A 12975-nucleotide genomic window follows, 5' to 3' on the forward strand; every position below is an offset into this window, starting at 1 on the left:
GAAGGGTGAATTTCACCCCCTCTTCTCAGAGTCCAGTAAATAATTCGAAAATAGGTCTAAAAAATGTGTTCGGTATTCACGTAAGTGGTTCAATTAATTTTCGAACGACCCACGTACTTGCACCGTTCTTTACGTGAAACCGCATATTCTCGGAACATTTATTATAAAAAATAGACTAAAAAGACATTTCCATAAACAGTATGATTTTGGATGCCAAAGAGTGAATTTAGTAATTGCCGCCGTCGCATTATTAATCGTTCTCATTCGGAAGATAAATCAAACTCAGTGTCTCAGTCACCATAAAATTATAGACGAATTTTCTCGTACTTTAACAACCATCAATTGGTATTTACATTAGGTGCTTAGTGTTAGTTTTGGACTCTTCGGAGCATCCCTTCAACGTGGCCAGCAGCTGTCATCTCTTCAAAGGGGCCCCTTCAGCAGTCCACCACAGTCACCTCGTCGAGAAAGAAAGCATCAGAAAAGTAAGTCTGGTGCAAGTACCTCATTCAAAGACTCAAATAAAGTCGTCTTTCTCATATACATATACAGTCCAACTAGTGAACCACTCACGAACTATCGTTCATTGCTTGAGGATTTTCCTCCGGTAAAAGACATTGTTCCTTCGGAGCCGGATACTTCCGGTGTTTTTCTCAGAGTTAGCAAAATCAAGATTTTTTTTCTTTTTTTTTTCATTCATAAATTTGCACGAACTTCAATGCTTCATCAGATCACATTATATAACGGTTTCAATAATTGATCGCTTTAATAAAGGCGTTAGGTATTACTTTCAAAGGAATTTTTTTTTTAAAGATTCCTCTGAAATTCAAATTCATTCCGAAGTCCTTAAAAATTAATCGCTTCTTTGTCGGCCATTTTCTGAATTTCCTCTCCTTGCGCTTTTACGCAAATTAATCTTTGCACGCAAGTGGGCGTTCCTCAAAATCTGCGTGGTCATCAACCAAGACTTTTCCTCGTCAATTGTCAAATTTGTCGCTACATTGTCAAATTCTTTGTTTACAAGAATGGACAGTAAACTGAAAAAACTTCAAGCACTCAGAAATGTTTGTCTTTCTGACATAAATGTAATCAAAGGTCTAGCTGAAAGAGCTATCAAAGAAAAAAGTGTTCAAACGTTGTTCAAAGTTAGATTCGCGCAACTTGAAGAGGTAAAAGAGGAATTTCTCCGAATTCACACAAACATCATAACTCATCTTTCCGCAGATTCCGATGATGATATTAATAATGCCAATATAATTCGGGAAGGCTTTCTAAGTGATTATTACGATATAACTAGTATTCATGTCGACCTTTTCGAGGCAATAAATTCATCAAACAGAAATTCAAATGATTCACAAGTTGATAATTCTTCCAATTCTTCGAGTTCCAATCCACATATAAAATTGCCAAGAATTGAGTTACCTAAATTTAGTGGTGATTACAAATCATTTCCATCATACATCGATTTATTTGATGCTTTGGTTCACCGTAACACATCTTTGAGTGCTGTAGAGAAATTCAATTACTTGTTATCGTCATTGCAAGGCGCACCATCATCTTTAGTGCGGACACTTTCATTGACCGGTGATAACTATATTGTAGCTTATGAAGCTTTAGTGAAACGATACTCAAGCCTTCGTCTTCGAGCTCAAGCTCATTGGGTAGAATTAGAAAACGCACCGAAGGTTAGTTCGGATAATATCAGTCAACTCAGAAAGTTATTGGATACTTTTTCAGAAAATTTAGCAGCCCTTCATCAAATGAAATTTCCCACTGAAAGTTGGGACTTCGTTTTATTGATGATGTTGCTCAAACGTCTTGATCACGCAATTGTTACGCGATTTGAATTGGAACATGGTTCCTCTGCCATTCCGACTTATAAACAATTAATACATTTTCTTGAAAAACATTGTTTAGCGTTGGACACGCTAAGTTTTTCACCTTCGCTCGGTTCAACTAAAGCTAACCGTTTCAGTAATAGTCATAATGTTGATAAGTCCAATAACAAAGCATCTAGTTCGCGAACTACTGCCCTCTTTGTTAATGACTCCTCATCCAAAAACTGCGCATTTTGTAATGGGGAACATTCAATTTATCGTTGTCATTCGTTTGCTGCGAAATCGCCGAATGAGAAGTATAATTTTTGCCGCTCGTCGCATTTATGCTTCAATTGCCTGAGCACCGCTCATGACGTCCGTTCTTGTCAATCAGTTCACAAATGTAAAAAATGTCAGTCGAAAACCCATCACACGTTATTACACGTTGATAAACCCAAGAATTCCCCCACTCCAGTCAGTAATTCGAGAACTAATTCGGAAAACAATAATTCCGACGCCAAACCCAGTCAACCTATTATATCTGCTGTTTCCACAAATTCACGCACGTCTCTTAATTCATCGAATAACTCTAAAAGTGTACTGTTGTCTACGGCTATGATCGAACTTTCAGATAATCGTGGTAACTTCAAGCCTTTTCGCTGTCTTCTTGATTCTGGAAGCATGACCTCATTTATAACACAGAAAGCTGTTAATAAATTAGGTTTATCGAAATCTCATTTTTCAGTTGAAATACAGGGCGTAAATTCGATGAAATCAAGCCACAGTGCCGGTCGAGTTGTAATATCAATGAGACCTATCGCGAAAGAATCGCCAGTTTTCTATACAGATGCGATAATTCTAACTAAAATTTGCGATAGTTTACCTACATGTAATGTCAATCGCGATTCTTGGTCTCATATAACCAATCTTCAATTGGCTGATCCTCATTTCAATATTCCGGGTAATATCGATGTGCTGCTCGGCGCTGATATCTTCCCAAAAATTTTATTGAATGGTAAAATATCAGGTAACATGAATGAACCAGATGCTGTAAATACAGTGCTCGGTTATATTTTAATGGGAACCGTGCAGACAGCCTCACCGTCTGTTTCGTCGTTCTTCATTCAATCTTCGGAACCAATAAATGTTGAAAATACCTTGAAGGCTTTTTGGGAAGTAGAGGAGGTTCCGGTTATCAACAAACCCACTCCTGATGAAGTTTTTTGCGAGAATCATTTCAAAAATTCTCATTTTCGGGACGAAAGCGGTAGATATACAGTATCCCTTCCGTTTCGGGATGTGAATCCGGTGTTTCCCGGTATACGCGATCTGGCTCTCAGTCATTTTTATTCGCTAGAGCGGCGTCTGTCTAGAAATCCCGATATTCGTGCTCAGTATTTGGATTGCATGCGGGAATATCTCGATCAAAATCATATGGGTTTAGTACCGGACAATGAAATCGATGATGACGCATATTATATTCCGCATCATTGCGTTTTAAAACCGTCAAGTTCAACGACTAAGTTGAGAGTCGTCTTCAACGCCTCAGCTAAGCTGCCCGGTCAAAAATCTTTGAACGATTGTCTTCATACCGGACCGAAGTTGCAACAGGACATTGTTGAAATTTTGATGAATTTCCGTTGCCATTTCTTTGTGATATGCTCCGATATTAAAAGCATGTATCGGATGATTTTGGTTAATTCAAATGATATAAAATATCAGAGAATTTTGTGGCGATTTTCACCTGATGAACCCGTTCGTGATTATAATTTGTTAACTGTCGTTTATGGAATATCCAGTTCGCCATATTTAGCTTTAAAAGTTCTTTTGCAATTGGCGGAAGACGAAGGAGAATCGTTTCCTTTGGCCGCCGAACAGATTCGTGAAGCATCTTACGTGGACGATTTTGTCGGGGGTGCTTCTACGATTGAAGAAGCACGCACTTTAGTCAAGGAATTAATTGCTCTAATGCGTCGTGGAGGTTTCGAGCTTAGAAAGTGGTCCAGTAATGAGCCATCTCTCATTTCAGATTTACCAGAATCCCATCTTTCCACACAACCTCGATCGTTCAATGAAATTCACGAAGCTACTCCACTCAAAGTCTTAGGACTTCATTGGGATCCAACTTCGGATCATTTTTATTTCGAATCCAAATTTATCACGCATAAATCGTGTACTAAGAGAATCCTTCTATCGGAGCTCGCAAAAACCTATGATCCTCTAGGATTTCTAACCCCGGTAACTTTTTTCACCAAATATTTGATTCAAAGATTGTGGGTCTCAGGAATAGGATGGGATGACGAACCCAGTCCTGAGATCATTCGAATTTGGTCCCGGTATTGCTCAGAATTACCTAGCCTTTCAAAATTTAAAATTCAACGGAATTTGTTTCCGTTAAGATCAGCCCACTATGAACTTCATGGGTTTTGCGATGCAAGTGAAAAGGGTTATGCTTGTGTTGTTTTTGTACGTTCTGTTGATTCTGGACAGAACATAAATGTACAGTTTGTATGCGGAAAATCCAAAGTCGCTCCATTGAAACGAATTTCAATTCCTAGACTCGAACTGTGTGGCGCGGTTTTGTTGTCTAAATTGTTGGAGTTCGCACGTCGTTCGCTGGGCCATCGGGTTGAATTCGATAAAATTTGTGCCTGGTGTGATTCAAAGATTGTTCTACAATGGATAAAAAATTCCCCTCATCAATTCAAAACTTTTGTCTCAAACAGAATTGCGTATATACAAGACAGAGTACCTCCCGATTCATGGTTTTATGTGGAATCTAAACATAATGCCGCCGATGTAGGTTCGAGGGGTATTTTTCCTGCCGAATTGTCTAACGACAGTGTGTGGTTTCGAGGATCAGATATTTTATATGCATCTTTGACCCCCTGGTTGAATGTTGAATCGAAGATTACCGATCGCTTAACACCCTCTGAAGAAGACAGAAAATTTGCATTTCATTCTGATATTCAATCTGGTTCGTTCATCGATGATTTAGTGGATAAAGTCTCGTCACTAGCAACTCTACAAAGAATTACTTCTTTTATTTCAAGGTTTACATTTAATTGTCAACACCCGACGCGAAAACGAACTGGACCCCTATCCGCCTCCGAACTTTATGATTCTCTAATCATATTATCGAGGAGAACGCAACAAATATATTTCGAAAATGAACTTCAATCTAAAAAATTTTCGAAACCTTTAAGAAAACTGAACGTTTTTCTTGATTCGAATAGCGTATTGCGTGTAGGAGGGAGACTTGAATATTCCTCATTACCTCACGATATGAAATACCCCATTTTATTGCCAAATAAAAGCCGATTTACCACTTTAGTAATCGATCATTTTCATCGAAAATATCTTCATTGTGGTTTTCGTACCACCCAGTTTCTGATATCTCAGCAATTTTGGGTTTTATCCCCTAAACGAGCTGTTAATGCAGTTCTGAGTAAATGTCATAAGTGTTGGCGCACCAATCCGAAGCCATTCCAACCCCCCATGGGAAATTTACCTGTTTCCAGGATTTCTCAAGTGAAACCCTTTAGTCACGTAGGTGTGGATTTTGGTGGTCCATTCACCTTAACTATGACGCGACATCGAGGTGTCAAAACTTGTAAAGGATACCTCTGCTTATTTGTTTGTTTTACCACAAAAGCGCTTCATTTAGAATTAGCGAGTGACCTTTCGTCAGAAACCTTTTTAGCCGCGTTTCAACGATTTATGGCTCGTCGCGGTCGTGTAGATACTTTGTACAGCGATCATGGTACTAATTTCGTAGGTGCCACCCGGGAATTATCATCTCTTCTTAAGAGCGCCGCAGAAAAAGAAGGTATAAAACATTCTCTGATTCCCCCTGCCTCTCCCCATTTTGGTGGTTTATGGGAAAGTGGAATTAAATCCGTGAAAACCCACTTAGCTCGTGTAATAGGACAACAGATATTAACGTACGAGGAATTCTATACAATCCTAACGTTGGTTGAATCTGTATTGAATTCTCGCCCTATCGGCTCTCTCAGCAATGATATTCAGGATATCAATGCTTTAACGCCTAATCATTTTTTAATGTTGGAACCTGTGTCAGTTTTGTCATTACCTGACTTCTCAAATTTAAAAATGAATAGCCTGTCTCGGTGGCAATTGTTGCAAAAAATTCAGACTGACTTATGGAAAAGATGGCACTCTGAATACCTACATACACTGCAACAACGAAGTAAATGGTTCGATTCTAATTCTCAAGCTTCTAAAATCGGCTCACTTGTCGTGATCAAGGATGAAAACACGCCTCCTTGCAAATGGGTTTTAGCTCGTATCATAGAGCTTCATCCTGGACGTGACGGGATACCTAGGGTAGCCACTGTTAAAACTCCTTCGGGAGAATTGAAACGCCCTCTGGTCAAACTTTGCCCGCTACCATGTAATGATCAAATTAGTGAAGTGTGATAGATGAAGCATTGACGTTACATATTTAAATCTTTTTTTTTTTTGTTTTCCTATTCTTAAAATGCATTGCTGCATTTTCCCGGGCCAGAATGTTCGGTATTCACGTAAGTGGTTCAATTAATTTTCGAACGACCCACGTACTTGCACCGTTCTTTACGTGAAACCGCATATTCTCGGAACATTTATTATAAAAAATAGACTAAAAAGACATTTCCATAAACAGTATGATTTTGGATGCCAAAGAGTGAATTTAGTAATTGCCGCCGTCGCATTATTAATCGTTCTCATTCGGAAGATAAATCAAACTCAGTGTCTCAGTCACCATAAAATTATAGACGAATTTTCTCGTACTTTAACAACCATCAATTGGTATTTACATTAGGTGCTTAGTGTTAGTTTTGGACTCTTCGGAGCATCCCTTCAACGTGGCCAGCAGCTGTCATCTCTTCAAAGGGGCCCCTTCAGCAGTCCACCACAGTCACCTCGTCGAGAAAGAAAGCATCAGAAAAGTAAGTCTGGTGCAAGTACCTCATTCAAAGACTCAAATAAAGTCGTCTTTCTCATATACATATACAGTCCAACTAGTGAACCACTCACGAACTATCGTTCATTGCTTGAGGATTTTCCTCCGGTAAAAGACAAAATGAATAAAGGGTTTGAAATTTCCAAGAGCTTTGTCATTTGCAGGACTTGGAAGGGTGAATTTCACCCCCTATTCTCAGATTCCACAAAATATTTCGAAAATAGGTCAAAAAAATTAATAAAGGGTTTGAAATTCGGTTTGCAGATTTATAAGGCACAATATAACGATATTCCAAGAGCTTTTTCATTTGCCGAACTCGGAAGGGTTAATTTAACCCCTATTTCTCATATTAAAAAAAAATTGAAAATAGGTCACAAAAATAAATAAAGGCTTTGAAATTCGGTGTATATATTTATAAACCATCAAGGAACGATATTCCGAGAGCTTCTTCATTTGCAAGACTTGGAAGGGTGAAATTCGCCCCCCCTTCTCAGAGTCCACAAAATAATTCGAAAATAGGTCTAAAAAATGAATTAAGGGTTTGAAATTCGGTTTGCATATTTATAAGGCACTACATAATGATATTCCGAGAGCTTTTTGATTTGCAGGACTTGGAAGGGTGAATTTCACCCCCTCTTCTCAGAGTCCACAAAATAATTCGAAAATAGGTCTGAAAAATGAATAAACCCAGCAAACACTGAAATCCAGTCACTGTAAAAAAACTGTACTTCGTTGCTTCAATTGACTGCAGTGACAGTAATGCAATAACTGCACCAAAAAGGACCTTATATGTCCCGGTGGACTGTGCAGTTACTGTACAGTACAAACTGCATTCGACATACAGCCACAGCTGCACTTCAAAAACAGCGATGGTATTGCAACCACCGTACAGCAAGCTGCACTTCAAATGCAGCAGTGACGTGCTAAAACTGTACAGCAAGCTGTACTTTAAATGCAGTATTCACTTTGCAAAAACTGCACAGATAGCTGCACTTCAAATGCGGCAGTTACGTGCTAAAACTGTACAACAAGTTGGCTGGGTTCATTAACCTCCACCCCCGAGAGCATTCCATTCCTCAAATAGCGTGAACTCACCCCTGCACTTTTACCGCTACAATATTAAGTGAAATTGAAAATTTCCGATTTGCAGAATAGATTTTCTGTTTATAACTAGGAAACTTCTCTAATAGAATATTGTTCCGTAATTGCAAGTTCCCATATAGTTTTTACACAGTGACTGCTACATTTAAAGTGCAGCTTACTGTACAGTTTGAGCACAGTGTCTATTGTACATATATGTATATAAAATACAGCTTGCTGTGCAGTTTTTGCACAGTGAACAAACTGCATATAAAATAAAGCTAGCTATACAGTTTTTGCACTTAACTGCTGCATTTGATGTACAGTTTTTGCACAGTGACCACTGCATTTAAACTACAACTTGCTGTACAGTTTTAGCACGTAACTGCCGCATTTGAAGTGTAGCTATCTGTGCAGTTTTTGCAAAGTGAATACTGCATTTAAAGTACAGCTTGCTGTACAGTTTTAGCACGTCACTGCTGCATTTGAAGTGCAGCTGTGGCTGTATGTCGAATGCAGTTTGTACTGTACAGTAACTGCACAGTCCACCGGGACATATACGGTTCTTTTTGGTGCAGTTATTGCATTACCGTCACTGCAGTCAATTGAAGCAACGAAGTACAGATTTTGTACAGTGACTGGATTTCAGTGTTTGCTGGGTTTAGTTTTCACAAACGGTTTAATCGAATGAAATGAATTTCCGAATATAGTTTTCGAGTAATTTGACGTTCAAAAATAAAAAATATCTGTGAAATTTGAAATATTGTACTTTGACCAAATGCAACTCTTTTTAAAAGATCTACAGATGTGTAGTGTCACAGATTGATTTAGTTATTCTGAAGGTAATTTTGCTTTTCCAGGGGTGGCACAGCTCATTATGAAAATTTAAAAGGTCTGAATTGGAAAACATGGTACAGGAAAAAAGTATTTTTTTTTAAACTCAAGAATCTACTGTTGAAATATTTTTACGATTCGGAGACTCGCCCTGTATATATAAATATATACACATTCCCCAGGTCCGTCCGTCATTGAACTGGGAATAAGCTGGTCAGTCTACCCCAGCTTTTTATGAGAAAGGTTAAAAAAAAAACCTCTGCAGATAATGAAGCAGAGCGAAGATTTTCAAAAAACATTCGCTGACCTTGGACTTGCATCTGCAAGTCCAAGGTCAGCGAATGTATTATTCTGGTTGCTTTCATCTGAAAGCAACCAGAATAATATGTTAAAAAGGGTTCAAGGATTGGTTTCCCTTTTGTATGTCTTGAAAAAAATAAAATGAATTGACGAGGCAAGATTCCTTTTATTTTCGAAGACGTATAAATGTCTTAGTACCACAAATGATCGTTTTAAAATTGAAATAATCAATGTAGATGGGTCGGGTATGCCACCATGCCAATCAGAATTGATGCAGCATTTCTTAACAGCGAGATTTATTACAAATATTTGGCGTATTGCTCACCGTCAAATTCCAATGGAGCTATCTCCTACTGACTACGGCTGGAAATTGGTGTATGAGAAAAATGAGTGTGATTGGTTCAAAGGCGATCAATTACCAGAACTTGTACAGGATGATATTATTCAACCTTTACAAGAAAATACAGGTATAGCAATATCTTTATCTGAATTAAACAAGCACAAATTTATTTATTTTTTAGATTCTGCAACACTTGAGCTTGACGTGTCAGATCACGATAGTGATAATAATGATATGAAAGATTCCGATGATGAATTATGTGATGATTATTTATAGCTTGTTATCCCTAATGAATTGAATGAATATTAGTTAAAAATGTTTGAAAATCAAGGAGTTCTTACCTGTGCGTATACCTGCGTCAGTTGGGTACACTGTTGATTTCGAACGAATTTTATTTCTGACATTTTAAAGCACAATTGCGACATGGAAGTGCCTTATAAAAAAAATGTGTTATTTTGAATGATTTTGATGTAATATCTATAGAGAGCGGAAAAAATTTGATTTTTCATCCACTGACTGACGGGCGTTGTTCTACGGAATGGCTGAATGACCATTTTATTCATTAATAAATCAGTATAAAAAGACCTTTCAAATGAGGTATCACTCACCCCATCTTCCCTATTCAAAAATTGGGGGTGAGGGTTGTAGTAGCAAGGGTTGAAGCGCTATGCGTCCGTAACCTACATCTTAAGTTGTCCCCCTCGAAACAGAAATCGACCTGTCCGAGCATTTCTATCGAAAAAATTTATTTCGTCTGTAATCTCGTCTGTTTCGTTGTCAAATTGCCACCCTGTATAGGTTCCAATAGCAAAGTGCATATATGGTTCACACAGTCGAGCACTGCTGAGGATTGTCATTCAACACTTTGACCGCCAGCACTACTATTGTCGACTAATAAACCAATCGCATTTGACATATTTATTGTCGGCAAGAATTCCGAATGAGTAAGGGATTTGGTTTTGCTTTACTCTGGTAAATTTATCTCAACAAACACCTTCTGTCCCGTTTTTCTAAATATGATGAAATTCGCAACGAAATAGGATTTAAAGACAATTTAAAGGACATCCTCAGCTCAGCACCTCAAATTGATACAGCACTAAAATTGCTCAAGTAATGCCAACTATACCTATGTACAATTTTATATAGTCACTGCATCGATAGTTCATTCCCTTCTATTTTTTAAGCCTTCAAAATGTTCAATACTAGTATAATCAGTGAAAGACTTATTTTTCACATGTAATCTACAATAGATTGAACCCTGTACCATGAGCCAATGGCCTAGTTGTCGAGGCACATTAATTTAAATGAAAGAAACTTCAACAATAAATAATTTTCTTGGATCCAAAGTAATGAATAAAATATTTGTATACCGACTTTTGTGTGTTTTAAAAATGATCGTTTTCGTAGAAAAAGTATAGTAACCCACAGAAAATTTTGTAACATAATAAACTACGATTGTAGCATTAGAATGAAATAAAAATATAAAAATTTCATATTATTACTCTCAACGAAAGAATGAGAGCTAAAATGCTGAAATGATTGAACTCTAAAAAATTATCACTTTCAAACCCGTCCCGTTATTCGAAACAGAAAAATTGAATGCAGCTTACAGCTTAGGAAGTAATATCGGATAAATCACGAGCAGGAACTTCATGGAATGAATAATTAGCACAGAATGAATACGGCGTAAGAATCAGAATGATCACTCAATAAAGAATCTATTACTCGATACAGAACACAGAATGATGAACAACCGAGGGAACATTTTCTTTTGTACCACCTACGGAGTGTGGAAATGGTATGTCCCTGATGTGCCACATATCTGTTGAATTCGCACCGATGGAAATGCCTCGCCTCCGGCTTGTCAGTACTGACGAACAAAAACTCGGTTATCTCCAAATTTAAAATTTTTTTCACGATGCTATATTGTTTTTCAGGACTGAATAAGGTTCGGCATGTTGACAGTTTATAACGATGTCTGAATCCTGAAGTGGAATTAAAATTATGTGAATTGAAACCGAAATCAAGAAAAAATGACCTAATCATTCAATGAGGTTGAATTTTCACCTAAAAATGAAACATCATTACAGAATCTTCATAGAGATAATTTTTTGAGAATTCAATGAGTCCTAAGTTTATCTTCAACCAATTCAATAGGTCGTTTGCGCATCGTATTTTTTCAATATACTGGCTTAGTTCTGATTTCATTCTCACCTAAAGAACTGAAATGAAGAAGCATCTCATCGGTCCTCAAATCTTGTGCTATCACATCATCAGCATACACACATATAATAGCAAGGCATAAAAATAAGTGAAAATAGTCCGTCAGATAGTTAGCCCAGCAAGCCTCCCACATTCTGATTGCTACACCTTCTGTGAATTCTCTTTTGAAGCACCTGAAAAATTAATTATTTCACTATTTACATAATTTATGTTCGCAACCAGCTGAATATTATTGAAGGAATCTTCAATACACTGAAAACAATACGGTTTGTTTGATATAGAAAAAAATAATTAACTGTACTTATAAGTTTTCCTTCAATTTTATTTTTTCTCAGTTTTTTCTCAGATAAGAGATGAGCGTCATCCTTATAGGATGAAGCTCATCTCATCGATAGGAAAATTCTAATTTTCAACAAAAGACTGGTTTTCAAATGTGTCCAAGAAAATTTAACAGCTAGAAAACAGATTCCTGAGAGAAAATCAGTGAAGATAAAAGGTTTTAGATACAAAGGTATGATCACTTCTAACAGGAGATAATCGAGCTTAAAGTTCTCCTAGACATGATATGTAATTCGTTGCTGTTATATAAATTGAACTGATTTTTGTGAATGGGATAGCAGCAATCTTCAATTATATCGTAAACCTTCTTTTCTTGCTCGAGCCTTCGAGATTATTTATTATCTCTTCATCAGGAGAACTACCATACAATAATACTTTAGTAAAAATGACATAAATGAATATTATAAAAGGCTAACGAAATTGAGAATATATGAATTAGAGATAAAAGAGATTTAATGAAAGTGATAACACCTTAAATGGAAGGCAGTGAATAATAATAGGAATTAATTCAGATGCATACCACCCGCCGATATGAATATCGACAGGTGTTACGATCTAAATGAGCTAGCCAATTTGCCATCGTCAGGCCACCAAATAGAGTACGCTCCATCGAAGAAAAGCATGGTCAGCATCTGCTTTTCTTCGATTGAGCGTACAATTGGTGGCCCTGACGATGGCAAATCGGCTAGCTCATTCATCTGAATTAATTCTTATTATTCCTTTTTTAATATTGGTATTGATTTTGCAATAAATCGGAATAAATAAATTCGAATTAATTTGGTATAATTGAAACGATGTATCGCTGGAACCACCATACATTTATGTAGCAGTGTTGCAAAGACGTTGATTTTGCGGAAATATGACACTCTGAGGCGCTTGAGATCAGCTGGTATTCTCGAGCTTTCGCAATATATGCGATCGTACGCATCAAAAAACGTTGTGATGTTTTTAACAGCAAATAGCAGAGTTTTCCAGAGTTTCACCAAAGAATTCGGTGCTTTCATATGGGCAAAACACAATGCTTTGGTGAAAGTCTGGAAAACTCTGTCTGCTATTTGCTGTTAGAAACGTCACAACGT

The 12975-nt window shown here is 37.3% G+C and overlaps 1 protein-coding gene across 2 annotated transcripts in view; it reads right to left on the bottom strand.

Moving 5' to 3' along the window:
- Positions 1 to 12975, bottom strand: part of LOC123318072 (TBC1 domain family member 16) — a 443130-nt gene that overhangs the window by 27459 nt on the left and 402696 nt on the right. For both annotated transcript variants that reach the window (XM_044904769.1, XM_044904768.1), the window contains one exon: positions 11549 to 11730. In XM_044904769.1, coding sequence (XP_044760704.1) covers positions 11549 to 11730 — 182 coding nt within the window. The remainder of the gene's footprint in view (positions 1 to 11548; positions 11731 to 12975) is intronic.

The sequence above is a fragment of the Coccinella septempunctata genome, chromosome 7, assembly GCF_907165205.1.
Source record: "Coccinella septempunctata chromosome 7, icCocSept1.1, whole genome shotgun sequence".
NCBI lineage: Eukaryota > Metazoa > Arthropoda > Insecta > Coleoptera > Coccinellidae > Coccinella > Coccinella septempunctata.